Raw genomic sequence first — 16,973 nt, 5'->3', positions numbered from 1 at the left:
CCAGGGGGGAGGGCACCCACCCACCCACATCTGTGAAACCCAGGGGGGAGGCTGTCACACACAGTGAAGGTGGACAGATCACACTTCCAAACCGCAGACCACACACCTTGAGCTGTTCGTCCACGACTCTCGTGACTTCCCCAGCCATCGACTCCAGGGTCTCATGGATGGGGCTGGACATCAGGCCAGCGGCTCCTGCCCAGGAGGTACCACCAACGTGGTATAAATTTGGTAACAACTGGAAGGAAAATAGAAAGTAACTTTCCAGAGTTGAACAAAAAATATTTTAAAAGGCACAAAGTCACTGAAGAGTTACTGACAGGGTGGAAATGTACCATCAGGGATGAGCTAGTCTCCGTCAAAGGCCTGGAGTGCAGATTAATCAACGTGGCCCCGACTCTTCATCTGCACTTACTTTTACTCAGTGAGTCACAGCGGCCCTGGGAAACACTAGAGGGGGGTCAGCAGGTCCTCGCTGGCCACTCTGCCACGCAGCAGCTTGCAGCCAGGGAACCATCCACCCCTCCTTGCCCTCATGTCCTTGTCTGGGGTGGGAGCACTGAGCTATTTTTACTCACATTTCTGTTCCCTAAAGTATGACAGAAGCGTGAGTCAAAATGGCACCAGAAGATTCTCCAGCCCTCTGCAGACAGGAAAGGATGTCCTAAAATCCATCCCAATCCTGAGACCGTCTGCCTGGAGCAGGTCGGATCCCACAGGGACGGGCTCTCCAGGACCAGCCCAGGTCAGGTGCCGGCTGGTGACATCTAGTACACAGCACAGGTGGGCGTGAGGGCCTGCTGGGGCCTGGCACGCCACTGCCCACCGCCCAGTGTCCACCAAGAAGCCGTCTGCACCTCACTGTTCAGAGCCGTGGGGGCCCTACACTGAGGGATGCTCGATTAGGGCCTGCCTGGTGACCACTCTCCAGGCCCATCGGCACCCAGGAAGCCTGGAGTGGGGCTGAACGGTGGGGCTCTGAGCTCAGGCAGCTCCTCCAGAGGCCACCCAGAGAGGTCTCATTAGGACAAACTCTGGTGTGGCCACAGGGACTTGCTACCAGTCGTGGGAAAATGTCCCCATCACCTCTGTCACCTGGGAAATTCCAGGTGTTCTCGGAGCTCTGTGCCAGGAACCAGGGACTAAGAGTGATATGCAGTTGTCACTGTGTCACCAGAGTCTCTGATCTCTCCTCCAGGCTCCTCACTCAGGGCCCCTGACGTTTATGGGATCCCACTCCCAAGCCCCGGGGCCCCTCGGCAGTGCTCCTGGAGACCAGATTCTGAGAAAAGCTTCCCTCTAGAGGAGACAGAGGGTGTTTCACGTTGGAAGGACGGTGATTTTAAGTGACTTATCACTCGTTTCAGCTATGATTGCCTGTCGGTCATTCTCGGTCCAGTTGTGCCCTTTGTGAATCACACTGGGCCTGGTTTTCTGGAGGGAGGAGGATGCTGGGAATTGAACGGGGGCTACTCTACCAACCCCTGCACCCCCAGGATCTGGGTTGCCCAGGCGGCCTTGAACGTGAATCCTCCTGCCTCAGCCCTTGTCACTGGGGTCACAGGCAGGCACCGCCCGGTCTCTGCTTTTCATTCTGCGTTTTGGTTACGGGGGTCGGTGCGAGTAGAGAAAGGAGGGACTAACTCAGTTCACCTGGTACTTGGTCGTCACTCGGCGCTGATGGAAGAGTGGAGTTTTAGTTGTGAAAACCCTTTTTTTTGCCCCAGACTCTCAGGAAGTCTGAGGTCACTCACCGTCTTGGAGTTCTTGGCATCGCGCATGAGCCGCTCTGCCGCCTTCAGGTCCTCCTGGATGGCGTCCCCGCCGCAGTTCCGGAGGGAGTTGAGGTGGTCCTGCACTTTCACACAGATTCTGTCGATCATCTGCTCCAGACAGAGAAGAGTCAGCCGGAGGACGTTCAGAGCAGGAAGCGGGATGAAGGGGCAGGACTCAGAAAAAGGAGTGCGCAGGCTGAACCCTCCCTAGCTGGCACCTTGGAGAGCTCGGCTTGCAGCGAGTGTTAACTGAGTTTAAGTTTCATGCAGGAAACCTCCTGCAGCACGGACCCCAGGTACTGGTCCCTTTTGTGCCTTACAAAATGCAGCACTTAAACCAAGGGGCAATGCGGAACCTCGTGGGCACTCGGTGACACTCTGCTAGACAGTGACTCTCCTCCTGATCTTTCTAGCATGCAGGTGGCGGTAGGAACTAAGGACTGAGCCGCGCAGTACAGACACTTCGGAGGTGACCACGAGGTGACACCAATAGCCGGCTGGTCCCCACATCACAGAAGCCAGAACACCTTCTGGAAATTCACACTTTTTACATCGCTTCAGTTACTTGGAGTATTTTTCTATATGAATGAAGAGCCACTGGTGGCAACATGAAGTGAGTTGAGTTTTATCACACTGACAGGTGATGACCAAGTCAGGAACGTCCAGTTTCTGATCTAGTAGGATCTCCCTCTGGGGTCAACTGCTCTTGAATCATGTTCAGTGGCTCCATGATTTAAATGTAAAACCCAAAGCGGGCAGCTGACCGTTACGGTAGACGAAACGCACCTTGGGAGGTGGGGATGTGCTCCTCTCTCTGCCCACACAGAGAAGCATGGAGAACGTGCTGCCCCGTGACTATGGTCCGTCCAGTGAACACTCGTGTCGGGGCCGAATGCTCCCAGCCTTGGTGTGAGGTGGGCCGGGCAGGCACTTAGGTCGGGGACACAGCCCTCCTGAATACACGCACGGCTTTTCCAGTGGGCGCCTTCACCCTCTCCAGGGCTGGCTAGGGAGCGGGTGGGCTGCTGTGGAGCAGGCTACCCTGCTGCTCCCTCTCCTCACCATGAGCCCACCACCCTTCCACTCTCCACTGTGAGCTGAAGCAGCACAAGACTCTTGTCCTGATACAGTGCTCCTGGACTCTCCAGCCTCCAGCACCACAAGCCAAAATAAACCTCTGTTCTTCATAAGTCACCCAATCTCAGGTATTCTGTTATAGCATCAGGAAATGGACTCGGACAGAAACCAATGAAGACTGAAGAACAAAGTGTGGCTTAAAAATTTTCTCCAATATTTCTTTATTAGAGTTAAAGCTTGCCTATTTCATCTCCTTAAAAAAAAAAAAAAGTGTTAACTCTACAGGGATCTTACATGCCAAGAGTCCTGTCCCATCTGGTAAGTCATTTGGCAGGAGATAAGCTAATAATTCTTTTTCAATCAAATTCACTTCTGTATTTAATTTTAATTATTTGATATCATAACTATGGGAAGTTAAAGTCTGTCCTCCTCCTCTCACCAACTCGACCACAGCAGAAGCTTTACCAGCCTGCTCAGAAGTGGAAGTTCTGAGTTCAGAGGCCGGGTCTGCCTGCAGCAGGGCCGCCATCCCTCAACTTCCTGCTTTATAAAATCAGGCTCGTGTTGTTTACCCAACTTCCTTTCTCATGTGCTAAAAGACCTGCTAAATAACGACTCTCTAAGCACCTGCTCCGTGGGCAGAGGGTCTGGGGATCACCAACAGGTCCCACAGGGGCAAGCACATGGAGGCTGCCTGGGGACGCCCCTCACCTCACACTCTCTCCAGCCTGAGGGCAAGAGCCACATCTTAACTTCCAGGCCCACAGAATGTGATGCAGGGAGCTAATGACACGCTTGAAAAGACTTCTTAGTTGATAGAAACCCTAAGTCCTCAAACTGTCACGTAGATCTGTGCTTCCTGAAGCAAAATGGCCATCGATAATTCCTATCTTACTAAACCTGGACCCTGATTCCAAGAGACAGACGAACACACAGTGGAGAGGACCCACAGACGGCGGGGGCCACAGGGGTCTCAGGGGAAGGCGTGGGATCATGGCACGCAGCTTTCGAGATCAGGAAGCACCAGGGAGACCCGTGCAGTGTGAGCCTCACCACGGAGAGGATCCAAACCAACCGGGCAAGGACGGCCTCGAGGGAGCGTTTCAAAACCAGTCCGAGGGGACACCAAAATCAGGTTTTCAACTCAAATGAGACTCAATCTCACATTCCTAAGATGATTCCGGCCTGAGCGTCAGGGCCACCATCACCCGTGGATCCCGTTCCCACGCCAGAGCCCGCGGGAAGCTGTTCAGAGGACGTGGAAGGACAGCTGAGCGCCAACTGGAGGTTCTGAACGGGAAATAGGAGCTGGCTCTCAGTTCATGACTCTTGTCCCTAAAGTACACGGACATGAGGAACGAAGGGGGCAGCGGGCTGAGGGCTGCACCTCCGGATCGTCCCCCAGGAGACCCCGCGGTCGAGAGCAGATTCTGTCCTGAGCTTCTGACGTCACCAGGAATCCCTGCACCCAAGTTTTCTAAAGTGACACAAAATAGTTGTCACCAGTCGTCTGAGAAGCTCACTTCCTTCCTAGAAAACATACACCGTCACTCTGAGACGGCTCTTCCCTGCCCCGAGCCCTGTCTGTCTCCATGTCCTTCCTACAGGCCGACCTGCTCCCTGGGGAAGACGTGGACAGCACACGGTCCCCGAGCCAGCCTGCAGTCCCCCGAGCCAGCCTCGCCCAGGCGGACCCAGCCCCTCCTTCCCCATCGTTCCCTCAGGCTTCACACTCCGGGAGCCTCCACAGGGAGGAGGCCAGCACTCTAGGACCAGGTCATCCCGGAGCCCCTGTGAGGCAGCTGCTGTCCTTGTCCCTGCTCGGCAGAGGAAGAAGCCCAGGCCAGAGTGGTAAACGACCCACAGAAGTCACACCGACAGGAGCAGCACAGCCCGGACTCACTCTGGGCCACCGGATTTGGGAGTCCAAGTTCCTGACTAACACGGCACTGTCCCCTTCACCAGAGATGCAGGAGGAGAGGGCCCCGGGCACAGGCTCAGTGCGACGCAGAGAGCACCTCAGTGGACAGGTGGAGGGCTCCGGGGGTTCCAGGGTGCGGGCAGCAGGAGCCGACCTCAGCAGCACCAGTCTACAGAGAAGGAGCCCGTGGACCACGAGGGTGAGAGACCGAGGAGCAGAGCTTGGCAAACAGGCGGTGCCGGCCCGTGTTGGTGAGGCTCAAGGCACGGCCAGCCCCGTTCACGGCTGCTCCACGCTGCACAGTGGGGTGAGGAGCTGCCCTGGAACCGTCTCGCTGGAAACCTGGAATATTTACCCGGCTCCCTGCAGAGACCTTCCCGACTCCCATCAAGAGGGTCTACGAGGCGGAAAGAAGGGACAGGAGCCGAGGGCACAGGGACCCTCCCCGAGCTTTCCTAATCAAAGCCGACAGACAAAACCAAACCCACAGTAGGTGGGGGACTTCCGCCCCCACGCAGGCCCGCTTGGTCGCCTTCGGGGCGCTGAGGGTGGCGACTGGCCGAGGGGTGGCAGGGTACTGCTCACAGAGGGCCTGTGCTTTCTGAATTCAAATTTGTGAAAACATCACACCTTCCCCCGAAGTCACCGGAATGATTAAAGTCTGAAGGTTAGCGATCATGGCACCCACAGGAGCCTCTGAAGTGAAGGGTGTCAGTGCACCTGCTTCCTAATGACGCAGGTGACTCAGAACGGTGGCAGCCGTGCAGAACTGCAGGCCCACGGGCTCCCCGTGCACGGTTCCCTTTGATGGGAGATGACACTGACTTTTAAGAATAAGCACTGAAGACCGCAGCAGGGGATCTTTGGGGATGAGCAAATCCCCTGTGAAGCAGAGGAAAGCCGGAGAGATGCCAAGTGAGAAAGAGGCCTGCACCTCAGTAGTTCACAAAGGACACCAGGCGAGTCCCAGGAAGAGTTCAGCACCCCCACGGCTTCTGACACAGAACCCTCAAACCAGGAAATAACAGGACGCCACGCAGTACTGAGCCAATATCAGCCCTGGTGCAGTCAAAATATGACTGCATCACTATTTTCTTCTCGACACATAGTGCTTTGCTTTTTCCAAGTTGAAAAATACATGTTGATAACAAGAGATAACAAGGAGACGTACTGGAGAAGACCCCCGACCAGATCACACTGCCTGACGGCTGACCCCAGATGACCACACTAACACGGAGGCCAACCTCCTCACAGTCTCCGGACACAACACACACTCACCAGTCACGCCACCCAAGAGGAATGGCGGGTGTTTCGTACAGACAGCTCTCATTCTCTCAAGAAAAAAATCTGAATGACACCTGCCAAGGAAAAGAGAATGCAATCTACAGGAAAAAGCCCAGGATGAGGGAAAATTCCCCCAGCAGTCAGCTCCGCTCTGTCTGCACAGACACATCCTTGGACTCTTCCAGTGGCTTTCACTCTGAGACCTCAGAGCACACTTATCTCTATGTCTGATTTGAGAATTACGGAAAGTAGCAGTTGATACCATGAAAGGAGACCTTAAAAATCCAGCCTCCTTCCGCTGGCCCTCAGCTTGTCGTCTTCAGGGCCGACCTTTCATTATCACAGAATCAGGATTTCAACACTGATGTTCTGTGATGTGATCATCAACTCTTCCCTCACTGTCCAATGTGATATTGAAAGCCTCAGTCCTCCAGAACTCAGATACAAAATTGGAATTGTAGGCCCCACAGAAGGACCTAGACTCCCACTTCTCCTCAACCTACAGGTCGACCGTCTCGAAGTCGGAGCCTCTTAAGACTTCCAGTTGCCCTAACTTCTGCAGCTCTACTCTGTTCCTTGTTTGTGCCTCAGATGGTGCACTCCTTTTTCTTTGTTATGCTCAACTAAGTTTTTTTGTATGGGGCATGTGGGGAAAAAACAGTGAGTGCACGACTGGAAATATTCTTGCTGTGTCTTCACACCTGTGTGACCCGATGGCTGGATACAGAATCCTTGGTCCAGATTAGATTTCCCACTGAAAATAGACGATAGGACCCGGCTCACTTCCACCCATCGGGATGGAGGCGAAAAATCGGTTCTTCTGTTCTCTGAAGAAAACCTGGGTGGGGACCCAGCTCAGGAGCAGAGGGCTCCTCTACCATGCAGGGGGCCCTGACCGACCCAGCGCTGCAGGAAACACCTCTGCAGAACTCAGGAGGCTTTGCTTTCTCCTGGTGGTTCTGGACCTCACTGTCCCCTTGCCTCTGACGGCAGCCAGATGTGGGTCTTTGGTCCACTCACTGTGATCAGTTTCAGTGGGCCATCTCCACTCCAAGACCCTTGTGACGTGGTGTCCTTCTGCGCGGCCCTGGAACATCTGTCCCTATCAGGACGTCGTGGTCATTCTGACTCTGGCATCCCAACTTTTCCTTCCTATTTTTTATGTCTTTTTACTACATGTCATAAAATTTCCCTCCAGTTTTTCTTCCAGAAGAACAGCTTAGTTCATGTCCCATGAGCTTATTAGTTCCGTATTAGTGACATTTAACTTGCTCAGCATTGTTCACAATTTTCTGATCCCTCCTTCCACAGTAGCCTCTTAATAGACAGACATGGCATATCTGCTCAAGTCCCAAGAACTCACTAATTACGATTTTACTTAAAGTCCTCCACTGTCCTCTGAATTATCTGAGCTCGGTACCTCCATTTATCTTGTTCTTTGACATACTCTTTGCTTTCTTCAAATATCTTGGGACCCCTAATTTTGCTAATTTGGGGAGGAAAACAGTCTATACTTTTAAGAATTACGGTTACAATTTGCTGAGAGCCATAGCTCAGTCAGAATGACACCTGGCATTTTTGCCAGAAGGTGATGCCAGCAAGCCATTGAGATGATAATGGTTATGTTAAGCTGTGTATTCAATTGCATATTAGACCCCTGCTGTCGGCCTGGGGATTCCCAGAGAGTTCCCATTGGTTGGGGAAGTGCCAGAGGAGGGATCTTCCGGAGGAGGGATTTCCAGTTGGTGTGTGGTGTGTCCTGTGGGGAAGGCCAGGTGTGTGGCCTCCGTGGGAGTGGGGAGAATAAAGGAGTTCCTGTTTTGAACCTACAAGGCTGTGTGGTGGCTCGGTTATTTTGTGCCCAGCCAGACTGCGGCAACAATTCTCTGCTCCCTCTCTCACGTGGGTAGAAAGAAGAGTAGTGAAGCAGAAGAGACTGGCACTTCCGTATCTCCTCTGCACTCGAGTGTTAAGTGGTTTTCAACAAACTCTTGAGGATGCACAAGGACCTGGGCACGCTCTCACGGAACTGCAGAGGAGTAGGGAGCGCAGACCACCTGTCTCTGAGCTGCAAATCTGAGGACTCTTGGACTCCACTGTCTATCAGAAGTTCCTGATCTTTGTCCGTAAACCTAAACCACACCACACCTTGCTGGTGACCCCGCAGGCGCAAGATCAGTGACCACCCTGGGCATCAGCATGGGCTGCTTCCGCCCTCCGTCTCCCCGAGCTCCTCTCACGTCTTTCCTCCCTGGCTGCCACTCTCAGAAACCAGTTCTAGAGCCCCACTAGGAATGAGTCCCGAGAGAGAGTCCTCCGCTCCAGGAAGCCCAGCGAGGGGAGGGAGGGAGCCAGGTGCCTTACCTGCTGGGTGGTGCTGGTGACGATGCCCTGCTGCAGGCGGTAGGCCTGCTCCTGAAGGTACTTCCTGGTCTCGTGGTTCCGCAGCAGATAGTTTTCTATCTGGAAGTCAAACAGATGCATCTCTCAAGACACACAGTTCCCCAAATGAAAATCTAAGCACTGTTGTGCACGTGCTGCCAGACCTGGACCCCACACATGAATGGGATGGGGAGCTGCTGGTCCCTGACATGTATTATTGCTGTTTTCATTAGAAAATTGACTTTCGGGTATTTGGAGTAATTTCTGTGTGACTCAGTAGCTGGTGAATAGAAGCTGGTGTTTAGTGGCCAGAAGGGTCAGAGATCCTGTCTAGTGACTTCTCATCAGTGGCCAGCAGGAGGTGCCATTCCCTCTGATGAGTGTTACTTCCACACAGCTCAGAAGTGAGGTGAACACCCCGCCACACCCCGACACAGAGCACGCAGGTGGGACTCCCCGAACCTCAGCCCGATTCTAGTTGTCGAACACTTTTTGTTTTGAGGAGGGAAAAGACTAGCTACAGAAGTTAAAGAGTGCCGGCTGGTGCAATCAAAAGACACACAACAACCCCATCAACCTGTCAGAGTTTCATATTTTCTTAAAACAGTAGAGCAAATCAGAAAATGGATTTCCACAGAAAGAGAAATCCTGAAGTTGCTTGGCATCTTGTGCTTATGCCCAATCTCCTATGAAAAACCAAAACGTGGACGGGATAAACGATTCAGAGAGAGGATCCAGGCAGGGTCACACGCCCTGGACACACTGAGCCAGGATGCAGGTTAACTCTTCACAGTGATGGGTTTTAAGAAGACCGACTTGATGAGGGTCCATTATGCACACTCCACTTTTTCCACTTGCTGTTTTGTTTGTTTTTATTCTGCTACTTAACACTTGGCTTTTAATTTGCCACTGCAACTCCCTGGTGAAGAACTGCTATGACTGTGAAGCCCTCAGTATTATTACATTTTCATTTTCATTTTCCAGATGCTAAATGACTAGTACTTAATAGCAATTAGGAACAATTAAAATACAGAGTGTAATTACTATCATTCGTGGAAACTATAATGAGGAGTAAAACGTACCTTTCTACTAAATATAAAAGAAATTATAAAATGAAGAGATCCCTGAAATGAAACATCATTAAAATGACACATTAATGCCCTGACATTCTATGACATCGGCTTTCTCCTACTGCCTCCCAAGGTGACACCACTTACACCACTGTAAAGGGCTGTGCTAGGAAGATGCTGAAATGTGATGGGCCCCGGGGCACCCAGCTGTGGGGCCTGGCTTTGTTCCTGTCCTTTCACATGCGGCCTCACATGTGGCTGGCCTGGGTCTGAGGGCCACCGGCTTGTTCAGGAGGCTCATCTCACACAGGTCGGGTGTCCAGGGCTGGCCCTGGGCCTCTAGACCTCTCCCAGGCCCACCCATCATGCTTCCCAGGCCAAGCCAGGAAAGAATGTTGAAGGAAAACAGCCTTCGATGCTCGTGTCTCCTAACAAGCTTACGGGGACAATGAATGGCCACTTTCCAATATCCTTAAGGTCAGTCGTGTGCCCACTACCACTGAAGCTACTGGCATCTTGGCAGAACAGAATGAAGTTCCTTCCATGCACCATTCCAACTCCTGGGTTAGGAAATGGGACCTGGGCCCTATCAGGGCAGAGCACTTGGCTAGCCTGGCATCACCGGCCCTGGGTTCCATCCCAAGTACCACGGGAGAGAGAGGGAGGGAGGGAGGGAGGGCCTGGCTAGGGGCCAACGGAGCCTTCGTCGTGTTCTCTGGACCCTTGGGAGCAACGGTGGCTGGAGATCACCTGGGAGGAGTCAGACACCTGCAGGCTACTGCTGCAGACAGCACCGGCACAAGGAGCGAGCAACTGCAGTTGAGTAAAGGAACCTGCATTTAAAGAAAAAGCTCTAGGAACAGGGAGTGCTGACCACAGTTCTGCTGTCGTTGGTTTTTAGTGGATTAAAACCAACAAACACAGTTTTCCACAGGGCAAAGATCTACTATTAAAACGAAAACTTGCACACATAACAGAGGAGTTAGGTGTTACAAGAAAAACCCACAGGAACTGTAAAACCATCCATTTGTCAACAAAAAGCACAAATTCCACACTTAACACCTCGCCTGCTCCTGGTCCCCAGTCCCCGGTCCCTATGTCTCGCTCAGTTCTGGGCTGTGACGACTCTTCACAGAACTGGGTGAGCCTGGGCCACATTCACAGCATCCTGCTCACGGCACACGTGTCCTCGTCTCCCTTCTTTTTTCTGCCTTCCGTTTTAACTGAGCCTTTTATAGAATTGCACATTTCTTCTCCTCTTTTATCATACCAAGTATACAGCTGAGCATGCCTAATCCCAAAGTAAAAAATCCAAAAGGCCCCCAAATCCAATTTTTGTGAGCACTGACCTGCTGTCATTGGTGGGAATTTTTACATCTGACCTTGGGTGGTGGGCTGCAGTCAAAATGCAGCTGGGCTGGGGCTGGGGCTCAGTGGTAGAGCCCTTGCCCAGCAAGTGTGAGGCCCTGGGTTCAATCCTCAGCACCACATAAAAATGAATAAATAAAATCATGGGAAAAAATCTTTAAAAAATTATCTCTATATAATATATATATACACACACAAATTCATATTTTAAAAATGCAGCTGTGCTGAGTATATCATGTGGAATTACCTTTCGGCAAGACGCTTGAGGTGCACGTGAAACAAAGGAACTTTGTGTTTGAACTTGGGTCTCATCCTCGAGACGTCTCATTATGTGTATGCAAATATCCCCAATTTTTGTTTTTAAAAGTCCAACTTCTGAAATATCTCTGGTCCCAAGCATTGCAGATAAGGCACACTCAACCCATGCTTTATAATGTCTGTTTAGTGTGTGAAACAGGCCTTTGTGACCCATCCGAGGCGGCTGCCCAACAGCTCAGCACCAGCTCCTGAGCAGTGCGGCTACCCTCCCTCCCGCCCGCAGGACACTGCTGCCAGCCACCTCACTTCTCCACCCACTGTGACCATGGCTACGGTTACTGAAGAAGAGTCACCATTGGATCTCGGTGAAATAGGAAAAGACAACCTCATCTACCTTCGCTGGTCCCATCTGGAGCGCCTCCCTTCTTTACCTGACGCACACCCTTTCCCGCCTCTCTGAAGAGCATCTTTCAACACTCCCTGGGAGGCAGATCCAGCGGCGACTCATCCTGGGTGGACACTTGTGTGAGAATGCCCACTTCTTCTTCACTCTTGAAGGACGATCACTGGGTACAGACTCTCAGCTGCTGATGTTCATAAATACTTTCCACTCTTCTTTCCTACACGGTTTCCAGCTAAAACGTGGGATGGACCCTTCCCGTCTCTCAGCAGCTCGGGTGCCTTTCCCCCAGCTTCTCTGGATTCTCTTTACCTCTGTGGACTGGATGGAGAGGCCTGTGTAGACTGTTCCGGGCATTGTCCTGGTGTCCCTTTCTTTCTGGACTGGTAGTTCAGTGCCCGTCACTAATTGGGGGACGATCTCAGCCAGGTGTCTTGCACTCCTTTCCCTCTCTTCTCCAGGAACTCTATGGCACACCCATTAGCTCTCCCACTGCTGCGCCACGGTTCTGGGTGGTCTCGGGGTGTCGTCTCCCGAGTCCCCTTTCTCTCTGCGTCTCACTTGGAGGGTTTCCATTGAGGACTCTTTCCGTAGGTGTGTCCAGGACACTGCTGGGATGGTTATGGCTTGATTTTCTGTCAACGTTTAGTTCTAGAATGTCCTTTGGGTTTTTTTCGGGGAGGGTCTCTCCCCGCAGAGGCGCGGATGTTCACATTTCCTGTTGCTGCGGTGCCAGGGGCTCTGCCGTGTAGGATCCTGGCTTCTGTCTCCCCTGTTGTTTGGGGGTGCCCCAGAAACGCCTCACCTCGAGGCCGTCTTGCCGCTGCTCAGTCGGAACCCACGGTCACACTGGGTGTGCGGAGGCAGAGTCAGGGAGGAGAGGCACTCGATCACCTTGTGATGAAGTTAGGGGTGCTCTTGGTCACCCCGAGTCCCTGGGCCACGACGTCCACAATCGCTAGTTTCTATTTGAGTCCTGGGAGTGAGCCCAGGGCACTTTACCACCCACTGACTTCTCCAGTCTGGTAGCCAGGCTGGCTTTGAACACGCGACCCTCGTGCCTCAGCCTCCCAGACGTGGCATCGCAGGGAAACGTGGGGGGAATTTTCTACAATGTCTGCTACGACAGCTGGGAGGAAAGTTCACGCCAGGTTAGAGCCTCCCGGAGATGGGCCCGGGACGTCAGAGTCAGCCTCCGGCAACCCTCCCCACAGCTCGGGGTCTTCACAGTGACCTGCTCTCCTGGCTCCGGCTCCTGGTCCGAGGACCTCGGCTGAGTTCACTGGGAGTCCCGTACGCACGGTCTGTCCAGGTTTCAGGGTGACCTAGGAAGAGCGGCTGACTGCTGTTTTTCTCAGCATTTCTTCTGTGGTGGGTGTGGAAATGATGATGGCCACACTCACTGACAACCCAAAGCCAGAAACCCGGTTCTCAGAGCGCAGGCTTTGCTCTGAGCCTGCTGATGTCCGCACAAAGTCAGACGCCTGACAGTCGCACACTCTTTTCCCATCTGCTACTTTGCCTGGTTCTCATGGTTACCTTGGTCGAGTTAATAAGTCTCCCTACCCTTCAGTTTCCTTATCTGCAAAATGGGGATACAATAGAACCCATCTCATTTGCTATTTCAAAGATCACATGTAATTATTTTTGAGAAGCACTTAAAACAGTGCCAGGCACCCACGTGTGAACCTACTTGTTAAGGACCTGATAAATATAATTATTGCATTGTTTTATTTTTCCTGTTTATATAGATGAAGAATATTAAAATTTAGAAAAAAAAACAAGTAAATTATTGAAGGTTATAAAGCCAGGAAGAGTTTGCTTCAAAGTCAGATCTTCTGAATCCAAATCTTGGATGATATCTTTCGCTATTCCAGAGCTCTCCTCCCCTGTACTCCCGCCATCTTATGCCGCTTTATTCAACAAATACCTATAAAGTGTCCAAGAGTCCGTGCCAAGCACTGTCCTAGCTGCTGAGAATTTGTTAAAAATAATAAAAATACCTAGGCTCTGCCTCAGGGAGCTCACAGTCTATTAGCAGGGAAAAAAATAAAAAGAAAGCAAGTGGACTCAGTTGATATGCAGCAACATCACAAAGCCGATAGCACAGATCAGCATGAGAGTCTGAGCAGATGGCCTACGTGGGGAACTAAGGTGCTCTGAGAAGTCCTGGTGGCCTGATGCTTGACTTCAGCCTCTGCAGACACACATGGCAGTGTGGGGAGAATGAGCCACAGCACAGCCCTGACTCGGCGACTCGGCCACCACCGAGATCCTGTCTCAGTGTCTGAGGTTCAGGGACTTGCATTTCTAGGGAGTTTGCTGAGGTAGAAGAAAAGGGAGAGGAAGAGTTGGCAGAGATGAAGTCCAGGTGGAAAGAGGACAGATCCTGGAGAGGATGCCCTGCACCCTAAGGAGAAGGAGCACCACTGGTCCCGACAGCCACGGGGGAGGGAGGGGTCAAGGTCCTAGTTTGCTTGGACTGACCATGAAATACGATGCTAATCCTTCTTGGAAACGAGACAAGAGGGGGCCAGTGTGGTAATCATGCCAGTGAGAGAGGGCAGGCTGGAAGGAGGCACCTGCCTTAGGAATGGGGTAGGGGAGCGAATGCAGAGGCTCAGGCTGCAAACTGGCCGACTGTGACTGACAGGCCGAGGGAAACAGGGCAGGACGTGGAGCCTGGACGTCGGAAGAGGAAGAGAACAGAGCAGGAGGAAAGACTTCAAAGATACCCCTGCAAACGCCACCGTAGTAAACAGGGAGCCGCCTTCTTGGGCGGGAGATATTTGAGCACATCTACAATGGAAAGCCAGGGAGCCACAGAAAGCAAAACTGAGGACACGGAAGACCAGGGAGGACTCAGGGCACGCTCCCAGCCCAGGGCAGAAACGGAGGCCATCGGAGACACTGCCGATGGCAGGGCTTCCAGGGAGAGGCTGCCGACGTCCCAGGAGTGGAGGCCGGGACGGCAGGGTCTGGACGTGGCTGTAGACCGTGAAGTGCCTACGCTTACGTACTGTACATACGGCAGCCAACGCTCAATAGTTTCCCAATTTCTTGATATAGCAGGGAGACGAGGTCCTCTGCTGAGGACGAAGGGGAGGGAGGGGTGTGAGTTAACATCCTGTTCCCTGTGTTTGCCAAAGGATGATCTCGGGAAGTTACCTGCGCCCAGGCTCTGGCATGCTGATATCGCAAGAATGCTACCTGATTCCACTAAAATTTCATGGTAAGTCTTACTGTGTCTGATTCCTCCCAGTCATGCCTCATGCCTGGCGGGATCGTGAGAATACACACGAAGTTTCAGACTGGAGCTAAGCTACTGAGCCTTCAGTACCTTTTGCAGAGCTTCTTCTGTCTTCTCGGGGCTGGTTTTAAGGGCTTGAGAGGCATCGTACATGGGAATCGGCATGAATCTCAGCGTGTAGTTCCTAGAGAAAGAGAAAGCAGTGGGCACGTTTTAAGATGACTTCCTGACACCTGAGACTCTTATCTTAAATGACAGTCTTGGAAAAGTCTATCGCTGGAATATCGCAGCTCAGCCTTCTTTAGCACCCACAGGGAACACCTGTGCCACCTCCTGAATTCACTCTGCCTTTTGTTGTTGTTTTATTTTCATTTCTGAATTACATCAATTGTGCTTTTGTTGTTTTATTTTCATTTCTGAATTACATCAAGGAAATTGTGTAAGTGGAAAATTTATGTAAAATGAAAAATTTATGTAAAATAATGCAAACTGAAAATTTTCACATTGGGACTGGAAACATGGACTGAGAGAAGGCCTAGGGGAAATGCCCAGCTGGACCTGCTGCTGGGTTTCAGTGACCACGGATCTGAACGAACCCGGGTCACCACAGTGAGCAGGCAACACCAGTCCTGAACAGGTCCAGGGGAAAGGTAAAACATGCCCTTGCAAAGCAAAACCCTTGAGAATCCACAACTGCAGGTCTCAGGCCATGTAATAAAAAGTCTCCTAGCACATCTGGCCACTGGCCATTTCACCTTTATCATTTGGACCTTGGCTTTTTTGTTTCTTCAGTGGATTCTGTATAATGGGCAAAGGAGAAGACTCAGAGAGAACGACTGTGAACCACAGAGGAGGGAGAGACGAGGCCACGCCCCGATCTCGCGGGTTCTCGGGACTGGTGGTGTCTTCGGCCCTCATCATGAGGGTGAGAAAACTCACTCCAGGAGAAAGTCGGTGTCTTCCTGGCCCCGTGGCTGGACACTGGACCCAGACCTGACCCCAACCCTGTTGCTCACGTCACCCCACAGTTTGTACTGACACTGCTGGTTCTTTAGTATGTTTTTTTTTTTTTTTTTAGAAAAGAAGAAACTTGATTGAACTTACTTTTCCATAGCAACAGCTATGTCCTGAAAGCCTTGGGCAGTGATGTTGTTCTTGTCCCAGATCACAGTCCTGTTGAAAACCAAACCACGTGAGTGATGAGGCACTCCTCCCGTCGGACAGAAACCACTCACCAGCGGCACCCAGCACCACACAGAGACTGCTGTGGGCAGGGACTGACGGCCACCTCCATCTGTGCTTCAAGCAAGACGGGATGAGGGATGAGTATCTCCAACGTCACGTCAGAGTCTTGTGGTTTTTTTTTGTTTTTTTTTTTTTTGGTGCTGGATGGGGCCAGTCCATCTGCATGCCAAGTGTGGGTGCCTACCACTGAGCTCCCTGCAACACTGTGCTGTAACACATGGACCCACCTGAGTAGTGTCTTCAGAAAAACTCTACTTAAAAGAATCAGCACAGAGATTAGCTGACTAGCATAATACCGAACCTGATTCCCCTAAAACCCTCTCCAAAGCATTTTCATGCTCTGTCTGAAGCGATTTATTTATAAAAAGAAGCTCATCACCCACAGGCCCGATACACACTGTTCCAGGTACCGAGACGATCTCCGTTCTGCAGGCAGAAGAGAACCGTTCCACATTTCCCTGATCCCTGCCCTGGTGTGATTAGCGACCCTGGGAACTGCACTCGCTCTGCTGGCAAAACTCCAGCCACTAGAAATGGCAGCTTGTGACCTGCCAAGCACAAGGCCTATTCTGGAAGGAAAGTCCTACACTGCCCCCAGAACACCATGCTCTGGAGGTATTTCGGGATGTGTTAGTCCACCCTGGCACACGCAGTGAGGCACACTCAGTGTGTCTGGGTGACTCCGGGCTCACGACTGCTACTGCTTCCCGGCCCCAGGCCCAGGGACTTCCTGATATTCACCCTGACTTTCAGAGACTCTGCTGATGCTCTTGGCTGCGGCTCCAGTGTAGACAGAAGGTTCAGACTCTGCCTCATGCCAGAGAATCAGGGAACCACCGGAATGGGCCCTGGGGAGTGGATCATCGGGGAACCTGCCTCTGAATGACGGATGGTGGCGGTGTGACAGCATGGCATGTCTTTTTAAAAAACCACACCTGGGGAA

General features: G+C 52.0%; 1 protein-coding gene across 1 annotated transcript in view; it reads right to left on the bottom strand.

Annotated features, from left to right (window-relative positions):
* Carmil1 (capping protein regulator and myosin 1 linker 1) overlaps window positions 1-16,973 on the bottom strand; it is a 245,573-nt gene that overhangs the window by 54,735 nt on the left and 173,865 nt on the right. The window contains exons 22-26 of the mRNA XM_026407693.2: window positions 15,890-15,958; window positions 14,876-14,969; window positions 8,422-8,520; window positions 1,755-1,883; window positions 107-238 (exon numbers count right to left, since the gene is read on the bottom strand). Of these exons, the coding sequence (XP_026263478.2) occupies window positions 107-238; window positions 1,755-1,883; window positions 8,422-8,520; window positions 14,876-14,969; window positions 15,890-15,958 (523 nt within the window). The remainder of the gene's footprint in view (window positions 1-106; window positions 239-1,754; window positions 1,884-8,421; window positions 8,521-14,875; window positions 14,970-15,889; window positions 15,959-16,973) is intronic.

The sequence above is a fragment of the Urocitellus parryii genome, chromosome 8 (genome assembly GCF_045843805.1).
Source record: "Urocitellus parryii isolate mUroPar1 chromosome 8, mUroPar1.hap1, whole genome shotgun sequence".
In the NCBI taxonomy this organism is placed as follows: Eukaryota; Metazoa; Chordata; class Mammalia; order Rodentia; family Sciuridae; genus Urocitellus; species Urocitellus parryii.
Note: the sequence above shows the minus strand (reverse complement) of the source record. Positions and strands in the feature narration are given on the sequence as shown.